This window comes from Hylobates moloch, unplaced genomic scaffold (genome assembly GCF_009828535.3).
Source record: "Hylobates moloch isolate HMO894 unplaced genomic scaffold, HMol_V3 SCAFFOLD_4, whole genome shotgun sequence".
NCBI lineage: Eukaryota > Metazoa > Chordata > Mammalia > Primates > Hylobatidae > Hylobates > Hylobates moloch.
In genome coordinates this window covers 72,034,198-72,052,566 of record NW_026652279.1, presented here as the reverse complement: position 1 = coordinate 72,052,566, position 18,369 = coordinate 72,034,198, and the positions used below count along the sequence as shown (strand labels likewise).

Genomic DNA, 18,369 nt, shown 5'->3' with positions numbered 1-18,369 from the left:
CGGCTCACTGCAACCTCCACCTCCCTCCCATGTTCAAACGATTCTCCTGTCTCAGCATCCCAAGTAGCTGGGACTACAGGCGTGCACCACCATGCCTGGCTAATTTTTTGTATTTTTGGTAGAGATGGGGTTTCACCATGTTGGTCAGGCTGGTCTTAAATTCCTGATCTCAAGTGATCCACCCGCCTCAGCCTCCCAAAGTGCTGGGATTACAGGCGTGAGCCACCGTGCCCGGACTTTTTAAACGACAACAAAAAAATACATGATATCTTTGTTATGAAACATTATTTATATCCAAACATTATTTGAAATCCATATGATCTGTCACTTTAGAAGTTTAGCTCCTCCATTAGGCAATCATTTCTTCAAGGAATATAATCTTAGTTAACATATTTGTCTTCATAACTCCAGGGCCCTCCATGGTGTTTAAATGAGAGAGTGAAAGAAAGAAGAATTTAAACTTTTGTGCTCCTCAGCTATATTATATTTAAGGATTTTTACATATCAATATTTTCTCATGCTCTCAAAATGTATCAAAGAATGTTAATAAGCATATCTGTTTCTGGGGGATAATTTAACCAATTTTACACTTATGGCAGCATCTAGGTATGCAATTACAAATAAAATTTTCTTGCACTTTTTAAAAGTGCAGTTACTGTTTACCTGAGTTGTAAGAACTATAGATATCTGATGAATTTTGCCTTGGATATGCATTTTTGCTTATTTTGGCACAGTAGTGAGTCTCCTTATCAATAGTAATGATTTCTTACATTTTTCAACATGTCCCAATGGAAAGATCTTTGGAGATTATCTGTTCCAACTGCCTTCAATATATAGATCAGGAAAGAAAGTACAAAGAGGTGAAATCTTGGACTTGACTTCATGGACTTTCCTATTTCGCTTCAGAAATAGGCCTCCATGAGCACATACTGTTTTCTGTATTATATCCTTTGGCTTTTTATGACCTACTATTTCACCTGATAACCACAATATTATTATTTGATAAATTACATATTATTAGACATTTTCCCCCCAAAATAACCTATCCCAGTAGTCAGCAAACTATGACTCTTTGTAGAAACAGTTTCCTAGTCTCTGTCTTATACTATGATCTAAATGATGTGTATTCTGTGAAGAGACCGACAGTTTAGCTGTGCATAAGCAAGTTTGTTGCTAACCCTTGTGCAGAAACAGAGACTACACTTTAAAAAGGCAAACACTTTTTCTACTTCCAGCTACTTGGATGTTGGACCTGAGAGGGGTCAGGGTGACAGTAAAAGCCTCAATTAAAGTGAAAAAGAATGGGTTCTGGAATAAAAGAACTCAAAGGGCAAAATGAAATATAGCAAATGCTTTCGGCTAGAAGATTAGTATCCCCTTATCTGAGAAAAGAAGTCCAATGGGAATCAGGTAAACGTATAAAGGAAAATTCTTTGGTCTTGTTTTAAGTTTAATAATGAATAAGCCCAGTAGTTTAGGACTTTAGAGATTTTAAAACTTGAGTGCAAAGTGGGGAAAGAACAGAGTGAATTTTCTGAGTGAAAACGAAGAGCCTCCTCCTGAAAGGATATCTGTGTGTGTGCGTGTGTGTGTGTGTGTGTGTATGTGTGTGTGTGTGTGTGTATCGAGGGTGTACGCCCCCATGTTTACCAGAAACAGTGGCTGGAGATCAATGTCCAACGTGAAGCCAAAATATTTTTATTTAAATTTTAGCACTAAATGTGCATATGTCACAAGAATTCTGTGAATATGTTAAATCATATTTTAATTGATGTTTTTATGAAGAATGTGTTGCTTTTGAAAGAAAGAAAAAGGAATGATGATCTCCAAAGTAACCTGAAAAGACTGTTGAACTAGAGGTCAAGAGCTATGGGATGCTAACCAAATCTCTAGACTTTGGTATTTCACATTTAAAACATGAGAGCTGAACTAAAACATACCTAAGTTCTTCCCAATGCTAAATGCTTATATCCAAGCATCCAAAAGCTGGGGGCAGTAGCAGGAGGAGGGTGGTGGCAGTTATAAATAAACTGTAGTAGGGGAAAGTAGAAATTGTTTCTACTTTTGACACAGGGTTTCTATAAGAACCAGCCAGCACATCATTTTGGAAACATAATCCCTGATGGTATCACTATCACAATCATGGTCCAAACAATATTGCAGTTTATATCCTGGTAGGCTACTGTGGTCTGGTTAGGAAATTGATATACTATTTAGCTTTCTCCAGTGACTGCATTTAAAAAAAAATAGGTATACACACAATTAAATGACATGTTTAACAGATTCAAGTTTAAACATTAACTGTTTTTAGCTTTTTAAATATTATACCTCATGTCTGTAATATAAATTTCATTATGGTTTCCATCCATGAGGGCAGTGATGGTCTGCGTGACATTAAAAGTGATGGTTTGTTAGCAACATCGTATTTTACAGAAAAGCATTGTGAGATGTGTGACAATAATAAATAATTATGTCAAAAATGAATTAAAACCAGTATATAAATAGGTTTCTGGTTTTAGGAAACAGCCTGGCATAGTTAAAATCATACTGCTTCCTGAACACAGTTTAGGCAGTCAGGCAATATTAAAATTAAATACTTTATCCATTTAATGTAGCACTCCAAAAAATAGATACAGTATTTAGCTTATTATAAAATAATGGAAGAATCTTCTTATATTAAAATCTCACAGAGTGCCAATATTCCTATAATCATGGTAACAATAATTTAGAATATGCCCTCTCATAGGAATCTAGGACAGTCTGCAAGTAATAAACAAAAAAAAATAAAGCAATCTGGGCTCACTGCCCAGATTATCTCAAATATGTATAATGGAACAAAGAAAGAAAATAAATACTTATAAGCAAAATCACTCCGTGAAGGAAGAAAAAATGGAATAGTGTAATTGGTCAAAATTGTGGTAGAAAATAATTATAGGGTGCTCATGAATCTCCTTTATAAGGAGCTATGTGTATCTAAGAATCTTTTATTTTTCCTGCTTTAGAATTCTTCAGAAGTCCGTTTCAGATAAATACAAAAGGAACAAAGGAAGCTACCTGTACATCTGCCATTTTACAACCAAGAAAACTGCAACTGACGTAAAATGTGCAAATCTGCCTTAACCATGTTAATTGGAAAATCAACATATTCCAATTAGAAATTCTTCCTCTCAAAACAGACATTATGTAAAATGAATTACATTTTTATTGGTAAATAGCAATTTGTTTTACATTCCAAAAATTGCCTAACATTGCTCTCTAATGTCCTATTGATGTGACATTGCACTTTATTGAACCACAAAACACTTTTGCATTTTTCAGTTTTAATTTTTTTAATTTTAATAAAATTTGGTTTTGTTTGAGCTTTACCAAGTTAAATAACCAGTCAATAAAATAAACCAATATACCCTATGTATTCAATATTCAACTCTCCTGGATTTTATTGGATACTCACTTAACTACTGATTTTTTGTTTTCCTGTGTGATTAGTTCAATTAGTCTTTCATTCATCTATTTATGTATTTATTTATTTTATAAAAACAATTGAGTTTCTACTTCATATATAATACTGTGCTAGGTATTGTATTAAAAGGATAAATATAATTCCTGGTCACAAGGCAATAAAAATGTAGTAGACATTAAAAATAAATAATGTAATGAAGGTTCTTAAGCTCTAGTTTCCAATATCCAATACAAAACATAGATTTCCAAGGTTTATACAAAAGTAAGCAGTTCATAAGTGCATAGATGTAATTATATTGGAATTTTAAATGTAATTTTAAAACATTTATAACCCCAATAAGGTACTCAACTAATATTTCACACATTAGACCTTTTGAATGCCTACCCTCACACTTCAGTTGATGTAAACTACCCCTGTTTTAAAAGCACACCTCACCCCTAGGAGGGGACAATATGCCCTATAGATTTTGGCTACTTTCTCAAATTGGATATGGGTGGGAACACAGGAAAATATCCACTTGTAAGGATCATAAATGCTCTGTAAAAGAGAACATTTTATTTAACTTTACCTCCTAATTTACTAGGATAGAAGAGTAAAATGTGACATTTCCAGTCTTACCACAGACCTATACTTGTGCTTGTAATTTACAAACAGCGTAATTCTTTAGATACTTTATTATTTCCACTGCATTGTTACTGAACCTGATTCTAAACAGACTTGTTTTTTTAAATTTTTCAGCAAAGTAAATGTGGATAGTATGAATGATACTGTAGTAACACCAGAAATAATACATTTGTAGTAAGGATGTTTCTAAGCTCTTTTGGAAAGTAATGCAATTCCACCGATATTTTTTATTTGATACATTGTATGCTGGTGGCAGGAAAGAACTGACAAAAATAGATGTCTTCAACTCAGTAAAAACGTATTTGCCACCAAGGCATCTATAAAGGTTCTTTTGACTATGCATTTTTGGAAACAACATTCCGTTTGATTGTGTCACATCATAAAGATCTCTGGGGTGCAAAGGAAAATAGAGGCTGGAATGAGAATTGTGACTGTTATCCACCATCTCTCATTTTGTCCTCTGCAAACTTTGAAATAATATCCCTTTGAAACTAATGGCATGTTTTATTTCTTTCTGTTTTAGGTAAGCACATTAATCATTCCAGTGTAATCAGACTGCATCAAGGTAAAACAAGAAAAAGTGGTGAAATTATATCTTATAGTAATGCTCAGTATATAAATATATATGTGTTTTTGAAAATAATGTTTAAAACCAATGTTCTTTTTAAAATTTTTTCAACTCTCATTACATTCACAGGGTACGTGTACAGGTTTGTTAGATAGATGCATTGCATGATGCTGAAGTTTGGAGTATGTTGATCCCCGTCACCCAGGTAGTGAGCAGAGAGGCTAATAGGTAGTTTTTCAGCACTTTCTCCTCTTCCTCTCTCCCTACTCTAGTAGTCCCCCACTGTCTGTTGTTCCCATCTTTATGTCCATTTGTACCCAATGTTTAGCTCCCAAGCTCCCACTTATAAGTGAAAACAGGCTATATTTAGTTTTCTGTTACTGCATTAATTCGCTTAGGATAATGGCCTTCAGCTGCAACAGTGTTGCTGCAAAGGGCATGATTTTATTCTTTTTTATGGCTAAATAGTATTCCATGGTGTACGTGCACCACATTTTCTTTATTCAATAGACCGTTGATTTCATGTCTTTGTTTGTCTTTGTTATTGTGAGTAATGCTGCAATGACCAATATTCATTGTTGTGTTTGTTTTGTTATGACATCAGTTCAATAAACTCAATCTCTGTATTATATGGAATTTTAAAAATATTTATTAACTGCTAATGTTATTACAGGATTTATTAATTCTTAAAGTAAGAAATGCAAATTAGAATAAATTTTAAATGCAAAACTATTTTGTTAGCAATGTGCAAATTTATGTTTGCAGCACATATTGCATCTAAAAATAAAATACTAAAAAAAGTAATTTTCAAATACAAAAAGATACTTCATATACATATTGATTTTAAAGAATGAACAGTTTGTAAAGATCATACATACAACAGAAAAAATTGAGGACTATTAATAAATATTATTTATCATTCTGAAGATTAGTTATAAACATATAAGGAATAAACTTCTCTGCGAAAAATGAATTAATCATTTCCCTAGGGAAGATATGGATTGTCTGTAAAATTCATAATATTGCTTTTTGTAAACTAAATCAAATTCTATTTTAACATGCTAGTTTTGCATTCGCAACTTAGAGAAGAGGCCGAGTTTAATCATAGTTATGAGGAAACACACGTTCCAATGCTTTCTAGAAATATGTGTAATATTTTAATTAATATATTTTAAAAAATATTTGTTCTCCTTCCAAAATAGAAGATTGCTTATAATTCTTTTAAATTTAGCCTGCTTATTTGATGCTTAAGTTGGAGGCCAGGAGAATTCAAGTTTGTAGAAGCATATTCTATCCAGTATAGGCAGGCATTTTTAGAGATGCAAAACCAAAATTAGTTCTTTTTGGAACAAAGTCCTCAAATTGGTAGTTAAGGAACCTACATGGCTTTAGAATTTTGTACTCTTGAGCCCTGCAATGCTGAAAGGGAAGGCAAAGTCTCATCTCAGAAAAAAATGACAAAGTATTTTAATTAATCAAGACCCATCGTCATTCATTTTCAATGGTTTGATAGTAAATAATAATTTACTTTTATTTTGATGATTATACATTATGCCACATGTCTGGGGTCCTTTGTAGTAAATGATCTAATAAAACACCATGAAAATGAAAAATATATGTATACGTGCTTTTACCCAAACAAATAAAAATGTAAACCAAAGAAATAAAAACCTCAACAGCAAAATATTCTTCGTCATATTATAAATCAGCTTATTTTATTGGCTTTTGTCATTTTCCTTTAAAGAGTAGAAAAAACTTTTTTGGCATAAACTGTTAGTTGGATTGCAGTTAATTGATGCTTTACTTAATGTAAGCATTCTAGACTGCATGATATATGTTCCTTGTCCATTTGAGGCTATACTTTGAATGTAAATACCCAACAATGACATTATGAGTCTAAGATTGATAGTTATTTGATTTAGCAACATCTGTTGTTGTTTAATGTACTCCAAGCAGATGCTCTTTCTTGATATTCAACATAGAATTTGACTTACTCTTATGATATAAACCCTTACCAGAAGAATGCTATTGTTATTTGAATATAGCTGTTAGTATTAGCAATTGTGTATGTCTTTGCTCAAATAAATGTCTGTAGACTGGGTCAAGCATCGTTAACTTCTATGAGAATGGCAATGGGCAAACTCTTTGAATCACTTACTTCTTACAATGACAGAATTCTTTCATGTGCCAGGGCATCTAGAGTCATTTTTTTCAATTAGCAATTTTTTTTCTTTTAATGTTCTTGGAGGATTAATGAAAGCACAACAATATGAACTATCAGAATGATGTTCTTTTCTATGTTTGTCATTGTATTTTAAACCTGCCACATTACACAAAGAGTTGTAATGAGAAAAATACCCGGAGACAGACACTACTGTTTATTCGATTCTCTATTCACGTTTCATAATATGCCGCAAAACAATAAAAACCTACATAATTGTAACTGATCACATTGTTTCATGGTTTATATGAGTACTCACAGGGATTTAGGATAAATATGAGTGATCATGCTGAGGATTAGAGAATTCTGATCAAGGTTTTACTGGGCAGAGAATATCTTTGAAATATAAGCAAAAATGTGTTTGTCCTAGGAAGGACATACAATATATATAATATCATAATAGAGATTACATGCACTGTAATTCTAAGAAGACCTTGATGTCCTATAATGGGATATGCATCTGATTCCCCTTTTCTGAGAAAGTCTCTTATTCAGTGTTAACAATCCAATGATATCTTGTGACCTTTTCTATGCAAATATGAACAATTTGAGGCTATCACAATCTCTCATGCATTGCTCCTTAAAGGGACATTCTTAATTGCTTTTGTAATCTCAATTTTATTTTAACCTCCATTACCTATAATATCTTCCTTGAAGCTTGAAATTAACTTTTCTTTCTTCAACATTTTATCCTTTCCTACTTTGGTAAGCAATGATTTTACTTTTCCGCCAAAGTTTTAGGGGGTTTCATCCAGCATAGACATGATTAATTCAGTATGATAAAGTATATCTTTATTACCCTATTCTATTAATCACGTTCACTGAAAGAGAAGCATGTCTTTCTTTTCCATGGAGACTTTTCAAAGATATACTGTCCTTTTGCATATAGAAGTAAAACTAATGGTGTTATAATAATAGTACAAAAAGTCTTTAGATATTTTCTTGGTAATTAGGCTGTTTTATACCCTCTCACATAATTTCTTGTTAACTCAATCCTTTTGTCGTCATCAGATAGGCATCTGTTAAGTGACTGACCTAGAAATCAAAGTTGTAACCTTAGTCTACTCAGAATAATACTCCAAACAATAATGGTAACCCCATTTAGGCTATAATTTGAGAAAGATAATAAGATCAGTTAACAAATATAACATCACTTTTTAGATTAGTTAACAAAAATAACATCGGCATTAGATTTTCGAAGATAACACCATCTTTTTTTTGATGTTAACAAAGATAACATCATCATTAGATTTTTTCTACCTAAGTGTTTCTCTTTTCTTTGTTTGTTTTTTTCTTTCTTTTTTTTTTTTTTTTAGATGGAGTCTGGCTCTGTTGCCCAGGCTGGATTGCAGTGACATGATCACATGATCTCGGCTCACAACAACCTCTGCCCCCGGGGTTCAAGCGATTCTCCTGCCTCAGCCTCCTGAGTAGCTGGGACTACAGGAGAGTGCCACCACACCCGGCTATTTTTTTTTTTTTTTTTGTATCTTTAGTAGAGACAGGGCTTCACCATGTTGGCCAGGCTGGTCTCGAACCTCAAACTCCTGACCTCGTGATCCGCCCGCCTCAGCCTCCCAAAGTCCTGGGATTACAGGCATGAGCCACTGCGCTTGGCCCTAAGTGTTTCTTTGAAACAGGCTGAATATGCCATCCCCTCCTTAAAGTTAAATATATTTAAATATGTTCTTATTACTACTGATTTATGAGGCAACGACAGTGCATATTTCCTTGTTCTAAAATTAAATAAGGCAATTTAGCCTTTGTGTTTGTGTAATTAAACAATAGTGGCAGCTTTAATTTTTAAACTACACAAACTTGTCATCCTCATTAAGGAAAGGAAATCAAATACAACTGTAATAACAAGTGATTAAGCATTTTAAAGTTTCAAATGGGCAGTGAATGTGCATTTAGAAGAAAATGTTAATAATATTCATGATCATTTCAGTTTCCATGCCACAGTCCTCAAATGTTTGAGTCTATGATGTGAATAGTCAATTCATGGTCAAATTTGGCCCATGAAGTTGAAAGTTCTCTGAATGCAGATCCTGTGTTACATTTTCTTTTGTGAGCTCCTTTTACTCAGAATAGCGTTTGGCATATTTTTAGGCTGTTATGAATATTTCTGTTATTGTTAGTGATAGATTCATTTGTTAGATTATTTTATTGATAAAAGCTCTGTATTGGCTCCATGCCAGATTCTACACACCCTAATTGACTTTCACAAATTATTTATTAAAAATTATCTGTCTCAAGCTTCTTCTTATAGTAAGGAAACATAAATAAGTTGGTAGGCAGGTAGGTAGATAGATAGAAAAAATAGATGGAAAATCATAACTTCCTTTAAAAATAATTTTTCAATATCATACTCTTTTCAATTACCAGAGATTTTAGTAATACAACCATTATTTTCATATAGTAGTCTTTTAAATAAGCAGTATATATTTAGTGTAGACTTTTTTCCCCAGAATCTGTGCCAACTTTTTAAGTTACAAAAGAGATGACATGAAACATGTTCTCAACGTCACAATCCAATTATAGGTCTTTAATTTATAAAAAGAGATATAAGAAAGGTAGTTCAACTGGGGCAAATAACTTCAAAATGGACAAAAATAATTTATTTTTAAAATCATACTTCCAAAATTGTACCTTTGAACTACCTCTTTCAATGGTTAGACACTGGCAACTGAATAAATGCAAAGGTACATTGATTAATTGAATTTATTTGTTTAATACCATTTACAGTTTATATTTTACTCAAATCCTTTTTACTTCCTTAATTTTTCCAACTGATATCACAGAATACCTGTTTTCTATTGTTACTTTGAAGACTTTGTCATTTTTATTTACACACAATTTTCTAACAATATATTAGTATATAGTATAAAGAGAACTACACCACTCTGGTTATTTTAAGTTTAAAAGAATACTCTTATAATCCATAGAATCACAATCATGGATCTGTAATAACCTAGTCTCTTAACTCAAGAAAAATAAAATTATTATCATGTGATGATTAGATCTTTGTTAAAAAAAATCACACTAAATTTCAATTATAAAATACTTCAAGAAAAGCTTACTGTAAAAAATTATTGATGCTACCATTACTTGTGGTTTAGCTTTAATAATCAAAGTTCTGGATCTATTTCTAATGAATTTAATTTGTTGTTTTAGATCTCAGATTATTAAACTACTAAGAAATTATTTTGAATTTATTCTAGGATTTATAGCCCTTGGCAATTTCTAAGCCAAGTGCCACTGTAAATGAGAATATATATCAACTTTTATATTTAACCTAAGCTGAAAACATACCCTCTGTACTAACCTAAGTGATTCAGTTGTATTATTTCAGGAATCTTAGGCCGTCAATATCATTAGCATTATATCATTGTCATGATTTTAACAAGATGACAGCCACGACTATGCTTAACTCTAAAACTCAATTTTGTTACATTTTATTTTGTTCTTCAAGCTTCACAGTTATGCAGACAGTATTGAAGATGCTTTCCAAATATTTTCCCCATTAATTTAATTAAAAATATATAAAGACAACTAGAATAATAAAAAATTAGTTATTTAGAAAGCAGCTTATCTAGTACTTACACCCCATTTCCAAATAGTGGGCAGAATCAAATTATGGAGACAAATATCATTTCTTACTTATTATTTAACCTCTGGCTCAAGCACTGATGTAAGTTATTTATTTTTGTAGGGGTAGGGAATGACTGTAAGTATGTGGCGAATATAGTGCTCATTTTTGTTCCTATTTGATAGGCCTCTTTTAATGATTTCTTCTTAATTATTTAGAAAGACAAATGCATGACTCTAGGACACAATTCAGCTATGTTTTCTTTTTTGTGTGTGTGACACATTCTTTCTCTGTTGTCCAGGCTGGAGTGCAGTGGCACAATCTCAGCTCACTGTAATCTCTGCCTCCCAGGTTCAAGCAATTCTGCTGCCTGGAGACTACAGGTGCACACCACCATGCCTGCCTAAGTTTTATATTTTTAGTAGAGATGAGTTTTCGCCATGTTAGCCAGGCTGGTCTCGAACTCTTGGCTTCTTGACATCTTCCCACCTCAGTCTCCCAAAGTGCTCGGATTACAGGCGTGGGCCACCACTTCCAGCCTCAGCTGTTTTTCTGAAACTAAGAATCAACTTTGGTTTCCAATAACATGTTCTTCATTTCTTTCTCAGACTTCAACAAAAACATCTTTAACATTCATATTCTTACCAACATTTCGTTTAAAACAATCTAGGCTTTTTTTTTTTTTAATCAAATCCCAAAGTTACTTCTACATTTGTATTTGTTACATCAGCTCTCCACTGCCAGGTAACCACATCTTATTGTTTATATGAGCAAAAATGTTTTCTTTCACAGTTCTGGGAGCCGGAAGTCTGAAATTAGTTTCACCTGGGAAAAATTAGTGTTTGTGGGGCCACGCTTCCTCTGGAGTTTTAAGGGAGGAATCTGTTCCTTGCCCCTTCCAACTTCTGGTGGCTGCTGGCATTCCCTGGCTTGTGGCTGCATCACTTTAGTCTCTGCATCCATGCTCACATTGCCTCCTCCTTTTTTCATGGTCTCCCTCTTCCACACTCTTATTAAGGACGTTGTAATGGCATTTAAGGCCTACCCAGATAATCTGGGATAATCTCTTCATCTCAAGATCTTCAATGTAGTTACCTCGGCAAAGACTTTTTTTCTTATAAAATAACACTTACAGGTTTCAGGAATTAAGATTGGACGTCTTCACGGAAGGTTTTTCCAGCCTACTACCAGGGCCATTTTAGAATTCTGCCTACCATATTCCTGAAAAAAGAAAGCTATACTATATTTTTCAGAGTACTTCAGGATTAGTCATATTTGTTTTATTAGTTCCCTTTAATCATGGAATATAGTATAATGTAAATAATTATAAATGTATAGTAGAGCATTACATAAATAGTCTAGCTTAGGCCTAGCAGACATTTGTCATTACTTTCATCTTTAATTCATTTCAAGTCCACATTCTCGCTTGTTTGTAAATGATGGCAGTAGGGAGGAAGTAGCACAAGCACCCTGTTTTTGCCTTTCTTAGACAACTATAGCAATAATAGATATTTGATAATCCTTTACAAAGTAAAGAATACAGAATATGTACCTGAGCGATACACTTCCCTTGAAGTCATACTTAATTTTTTTCTTTTTAATCTTATTTCTTTTGTAAAATCATATTGCATTTTATTCTCAGCCAATTACTTACTCAATTATATCGTCATAGCAATCATAAATCAATATTTGTATTATATATTCTTCCACTAACTAGATCTGTGGCTTAGTTTCTTTTGTTTATATTGGAATAATACTTACACAACATATCATTGTAAAAATCCAATATCGTATGACTTATATTTTGCTAGTGTAATGAAGCATTTTTGTCATTTTTATCTGACTCATTATAATATTAATAAACATGACGTCAACTTTTTACATGTTTTAGCAAGTGAAGTTTTAAGAAGAGCTTGGACTGTAAGCTAGTGACTACAATGCAGTGTAAACACCGAAGTGACATTGAGTTCGTTATAGAGTTAAAGTAAACCCACAGCTACATTGATTTTCTATTCGGAAGAAATAGTGAATACTTTGGCAAAGTGCCTGGTACTATTTTAAATATATGAATACAAGTTTGAGAAAGCAATCCTGTAGAGGTTTTATTTTATCTTTATACCCATCGAATTTGGAAGGAGATTGCATGATAAGAAAATATTCCACTTCACTGAGTAAAAAGTGTGAAATACGTTGCAAAACAGAATGTGTACTTTTATTAACAATTAACATTAATTTTCTCAATCAGATGCACGAAAATCTACCAACAGTGCTATTGTCCCTGGAGACTTTTATAAAATATCAGTATGTTAATTCATTTTAATTCCATATGCATAATATGCTTATTATTGTTTATGATTGATTAAAGGACATTGTTACAGAGGTAAACTTCAACTCTTTCATTTAGAACTCAAAGTGAACAATATCATCTGTGAATTGTTTACATATGTAATTCACAAGGATTTTCATAAAAAGTATCCTTTTAAAAAAGTAGCATACAGATCATTATATATTGTTTATTGAAAATTGTCATGTATACAAAATATTTATTATATTTAGTATATAAGTAACACAAGTGTAAAGAAAACATTTTCTCACTTACTGATCAAAATATTTTGATTTCTGCATATATATCTAAATATATTAATATTTTAGTCCATGTGCACAATGCTAATTCTGAATTTTTATAACTACTAAGAAGGAAAATAATGTTTTAAGCACTTACTCTGTGCCATGTACTGTGATACAGAAACTTTATTTGCATTGCGTCAATGCATTCTTGCAATTATATTTTTAGGAAGAAAAAATATTGCCAGTTTCCTACTTGAGTCATAGCTGTAGGAAACTATTTGGTTGTTTATATAGATTCATCTTCTATTAGACTCTTATCAGTCATCTCTAGCTTATATCAGAGAGGAAAAAAGTAATACAAATTTATCTGGTTGTCTTAAGAAATTTATTTAAAGAAATGCATTAAAAAATGAAAGTAAACCTGGGCAAATTTGAACTAGGTATTTTTGGACATGCATGTTTTAAAGTAATAACTAAGTTTAATTCCAAATTATTGCATATTAAGGGGTGGATTATATTATTTTTCATGGTGGAAAAGTTTTTGGAATGACTTCTTAATATACTAAACTGTGATAATCAGGATAGCTTGAGTATGGCCAGTTTCCAGTGAGAATTTATGCTATTCCATAAAACAAAATGTGGTACAACATAACTTACCTACAAAAATGATTATTACCATGAAGTTATGTGATACACCATCTGATTTCCTGTTAACTCATAAAATTATTCAGTGATCTACTTTTCTTAATTCTTCAGCAAAGTAAAAATGAACGCAATTGTTTAGAGAAAGCCTATGTAAATCCACTTTTCCTCAAAAATGAAACTCTAGGAATAAAGCAGCTATTTTAGAACAGATTTCTGTGATTGTTTGCATTCTCAGCTCAGCTTTGGATGTGCCACAGTAATATATTTTTATTATTTTCCTTGATTTTAGGCAAATCCATTATATAACTGAATAAATGGCCTCTTTTTGAGGAATTAGGCTTTTTCCCCAGAAGAATTACATATCCGTGTATGAAAGCTTCATAGATCTAAGCTAACTATGTTTTTACACTCAGTGCTATCAACTACTTATGGCTATACACTTATTGATATCATTTGCATTTAAGTGAGATGATTAGGTCACTCTTTTATGTTTGCGTCTTTGTTTACTGAAACAGCACTGTTTAGGATTTGTTTGCTTTAATGATCGTAAGCATGTGATTCTCCCTGAAAGCAATGCTTTTCTATAAATGAATATTTTGAAAATGAAAAGTAATTAAAGATTAACAAAAGTAAGCAAAATGGATTTTTAAAGCTCCTTAATTATCATTTAAGACACAATGGGCATTTAAGATAACCAATCTTCTGCAGAAAATTTAAAATCCTGTACCTAATTTACATATTCAGTGAGTTTATTGAATTCGTTCACATTTGACGGGTGAGGGAATTGTGGCAGAGAATTTAAGAGCTTTATGTAGGGTCACTCAGAAAATCAGTGAAAGAGTCGAAAGGGACACAGAATGCTCTTTTTGTGTATTCTTGGTGGTGATACTCAGTAGCTGAAAATGAATGCTGCACTGAACCACACTTACTGATGGGAGTCTGCCCTCTCCCTCAGAAATGAGAGTCCAGAGCAGTACCAGTCGCTTTTCTGGGGCGTGCTAGCTAGCAAATGATTTTCACAGGTCTCTGAGGGAATGCTTATGGGTTTGGGGAAATAACCCTCTAATGTCAAAGACAGTATTTATTTTCGTTTCCTTTGTATTTTTGTGGAAGTCTTAGCTATTTCATCCCACTAATCTCTTCTCACTTCACTATTCTGTTCATTCATTCAGGTTTTACTTTCTGTTAGGTGATAGGAAGTATACATCACGATATTATCTGTCCCCTTCCCTGTTTCCCTTCCCTTTAGTTTGTTCATTCACCGTGCCCAATTATACATTAATAATACATTAACGATTAACAATACTTTGAAAATAATCTGAAAATATTTCAAAACTTCTTCTTTCCTTTTCTGATAGTAATTCACCTTCTTTTTTTGTTATATTTGAAGCCAGTTAATTAAATCATGTTTGTAGAAATGCTTCATGCAGTTCGTCCCACAAAGTCGATGTAAGATAAATGACAATTTCTGCCATTTCTCTATAGCATAGCGGTAATTCCATTAAATAAAGATCAGAAACTTAATATTGTAGTCAAATTGTGATGTAACAAATATTGACATTTGTAAACTACATATGGAAATTCATTGTCATTGTTATTAGTGTAAACAACTCTGGACAATGTAGTTCCAGAGAAACAGGTTCATAGAACACATATATTAACTGTTGTTGGATCCCATTCTGTTTCTCTGTTCTGTTGCACCGAGAAATCAAGAAGCTTGTGAATTTGCTGCCTGTTGTAGGAGCAATGAACATACTCATTTACTGACTCTCAAGTCTAAGATAGGAAGGGAGAAAGTATCAAGAAATACAAATCTGAGGAATTTGGGTTTACAGAGTGATAGAAAGACACAGGGCTGATAGCCCCTGTATCCCAAGCATCAGGAACTCTTGGAGAAAGAGAAGAGAGGTCACAGATAACACCATGCTTAGGGATTTAGTATGAGAAATGAAAGAAACAACATGTAATTTTCTAGCCCAGCTACTACCAAGAAACAGGACCACATTATTTGTAGCCTACTTTTCCCAGGAAAAAAAAAAAAGAAAACTTGAGGAAACAGCAATAAATATTTCTTTTGATCAGATCCCCACACATTTGCTAGGTTAAATTTACATTAGTGTGTATATATTGCCTACAAGCTGTAAGCTACTTGAGGGTAGGTAACACAAGGCTTTGGGCAGATCCCCACACATCCTGATTTATTTCTTGCACTTGAAGCAGAGCATCTTGGCAATAGAAAGCCTTCAATAAATGGTGAGTTAATAAGTGGCAAAACACATTTCTGTTTCAAATCTAATCAGAGATAAAGGAAGGAAGGCTGCGTCACAGAAGTTTGAGTTAGGAGTGTCTAGTTTGGATTTCCAGAGTCATCACTTGTGCATAAGCTAGGGCAAGATAAATGAATTATGCGTCTGTTTCTTCATTTCTAAAAATTGGTTAATAAACATAACTCAAGGCAATTTGAACAGGAAAATATAATTATATAAATAAAGGGCTTAAGTATATGTTAAACAATCAATAAAGTGATAACTGAAAATATTTGTGTACAGGAAGACTCATGTAAATTTCCATTGGCAAGGAAAAGGATTCCTTTTCCAAAATATGTATCTAATTGCTTGATATCTGAAATTTTTTTCTGGAGCTTCAATTACAACAATCCTCAGTAAAAAAATAAAATAATAATAACATCAATACTAGTGAGTCTCATTCATTATATAGGAAACTGATTTTATCTTCTTTTTACTGCATTTTTACTGATTTTATTATCTTCGATTTTACTACTTTCTTTTTTACTGCAATACATTATTAAAATATAGAATGATATGGGGTCTATAATGAAAAAGGGATGTCCATAGAGAGGAAAAATTGAATACATGGATAAAACAGAGTTTTGTTGATCTATTTTAAATAAACAGAAAATAAGTAGGCATGCATTTGTACACCGTAGCCCAACAAAAAAAAAATAAACTGATCATTCATTGGTTGTCTAAATCATAGATAAATTTAAAATATTGTTAATTATTTAGAGACAGACCTTGTGAATGTCAAGATGTACATATGCTTCCAGGTTATAAGGAAATCATCAAACACTGTGAAGATCATCCACAAGGAGCTCTACCTGTAATCAAACTAGGAATGTCTTGCCTTTGTGAGTTACCATCCCCAAAATAAATTGACTAAAGTTTGATGGATTTTATGAGCCTTCCCAAAGAGGCAGCTTTTTATTTCATTGATTATCTTTGTTGTCCTGTTTTCTATTTTATTAATTTCCACACTGATCTTTATTGTTCTATTTTTTGTGTGTAATTTTTTCTTCTTTTTCTAGTTTCTTCATATGAATGATGTCATTGATTTGAGAAGTTTCTTATGTTTTAATGTAGGTACCCAGTGCTATAAATCCATTCCTAAGTACTGGCATTTTACCCATTGTGACACCTTGTTTTTCATTTTCATTTAGTTATTTATATGTTTGCTATTTAGTTTTCAGTAGTTGGATATTACCAAAAAACTTTCTGCCATTGTTCAAAGAATATACTTTATATGACTTGAATCTTTTTAAATTCAGTAAAATTTGTTGTATGGCTTAGCACGTGTTCTATCTTCATAAATGTTTTACAGGTACTTGGGAAGGATATGTAATCTACTGCTGTTGGATGGCATATTCCCAAAATTTTGATTAAATTAGTTGATAAGGTTGCTCAAGTCTACTATATCTTTACTGATATTATCTTAATTTGTTCTGTCAATTATTGGCAAAGGAGTTTTAAATTTTCAGATTATGATTATGGATTTGTCTATTCCTCCTTAGAGTTCCATTTGTTTTGCTTTATGTATTTGAGCTTACACTCAATACACATGCTCAATATTACAAGTGTAAATGCTTAGTATTTTTATGTCCTCCTGATGAACTGATGCCTGCATTATTAAGAGATTATATTTGTCATTCATGGTAGTATTTATTGTTCTGAAACCTATTTTGCCTGATATTGATATAGTTACTTCATGTTTCTTTCTTTGGGAGGGGAACATCACACATCAGGGCCTGCCAGGTGGTGGGGTGCTAGGGGAAGGATAGCATTAGGAGAAATACATAATGTAGATGACGGGCTGATGGGTGTGGCAAACCACAATGGCACCTGTATACGTAGGTAACAAACCTGCACGTTCTGCACATGTATCCCAGAACTTAAAGTATAATAAAAAAATTAAAAAACAGAACATAAAGTTTTACATATTAAAATAGTTTTAGATTTACAGAAAAAATTCAAAAAGATTGAATGGAGAATCCTCATGTATTCCGCATCCAATTTCTTCTGTTATTTACATCTACCATTAATATGTCACATCTCTTACAATCAATAAACCAATCGTGTTAGGTTATTTTTAACTAAAGCCCATGCTATATTCAGATCTTTAGTTTTAATCTAGTGCTATTTTCCTGTTCCAGAATGACAACCAAGATGCTAACATTATATTTAGTAGTCATATGTCCTCAGGTTATTCTTGGTTGTGACTATTTCCAGCTTTCTTCTATTAGTGGTAGTGTGCTGTGTCTTAGTTTATTCTATTTGTGTCTTTATAGCTGAAATATGTTTCTTGGAGGCAGCATATAGTTAGGTCCTGATTTTTATCAATGTGTTAATCATTGTCTCTTAACTAGGACAATCTTTGCTTTTTGATCATTCCTATCTAAT

General features: G+C 32.5%; 1 protein-coding gene across 1 annotated transcript in view; it reads left to right on the top strand.

Annotated features, from left to right (window-relative positions):
• CADM2 (cell adhesion molecule 2) overlaps nt 1–18,369 on the top strand; it is a 1,095,912-nt gene that overhangs the window by 531,787 nt on the left and 545,756 nt on the right. Inside the window, exon 2 of the mRNA XM_058437644.1 lies at nt 4,608–4,649. Within this exon, the coding sequence (XP_058293627.1) occupies nt 4,608–4,649 (42 nt within the window). The remainder of the gene's footprint in view (nt 1–4,607; nt 4,650–18,369) is intronic.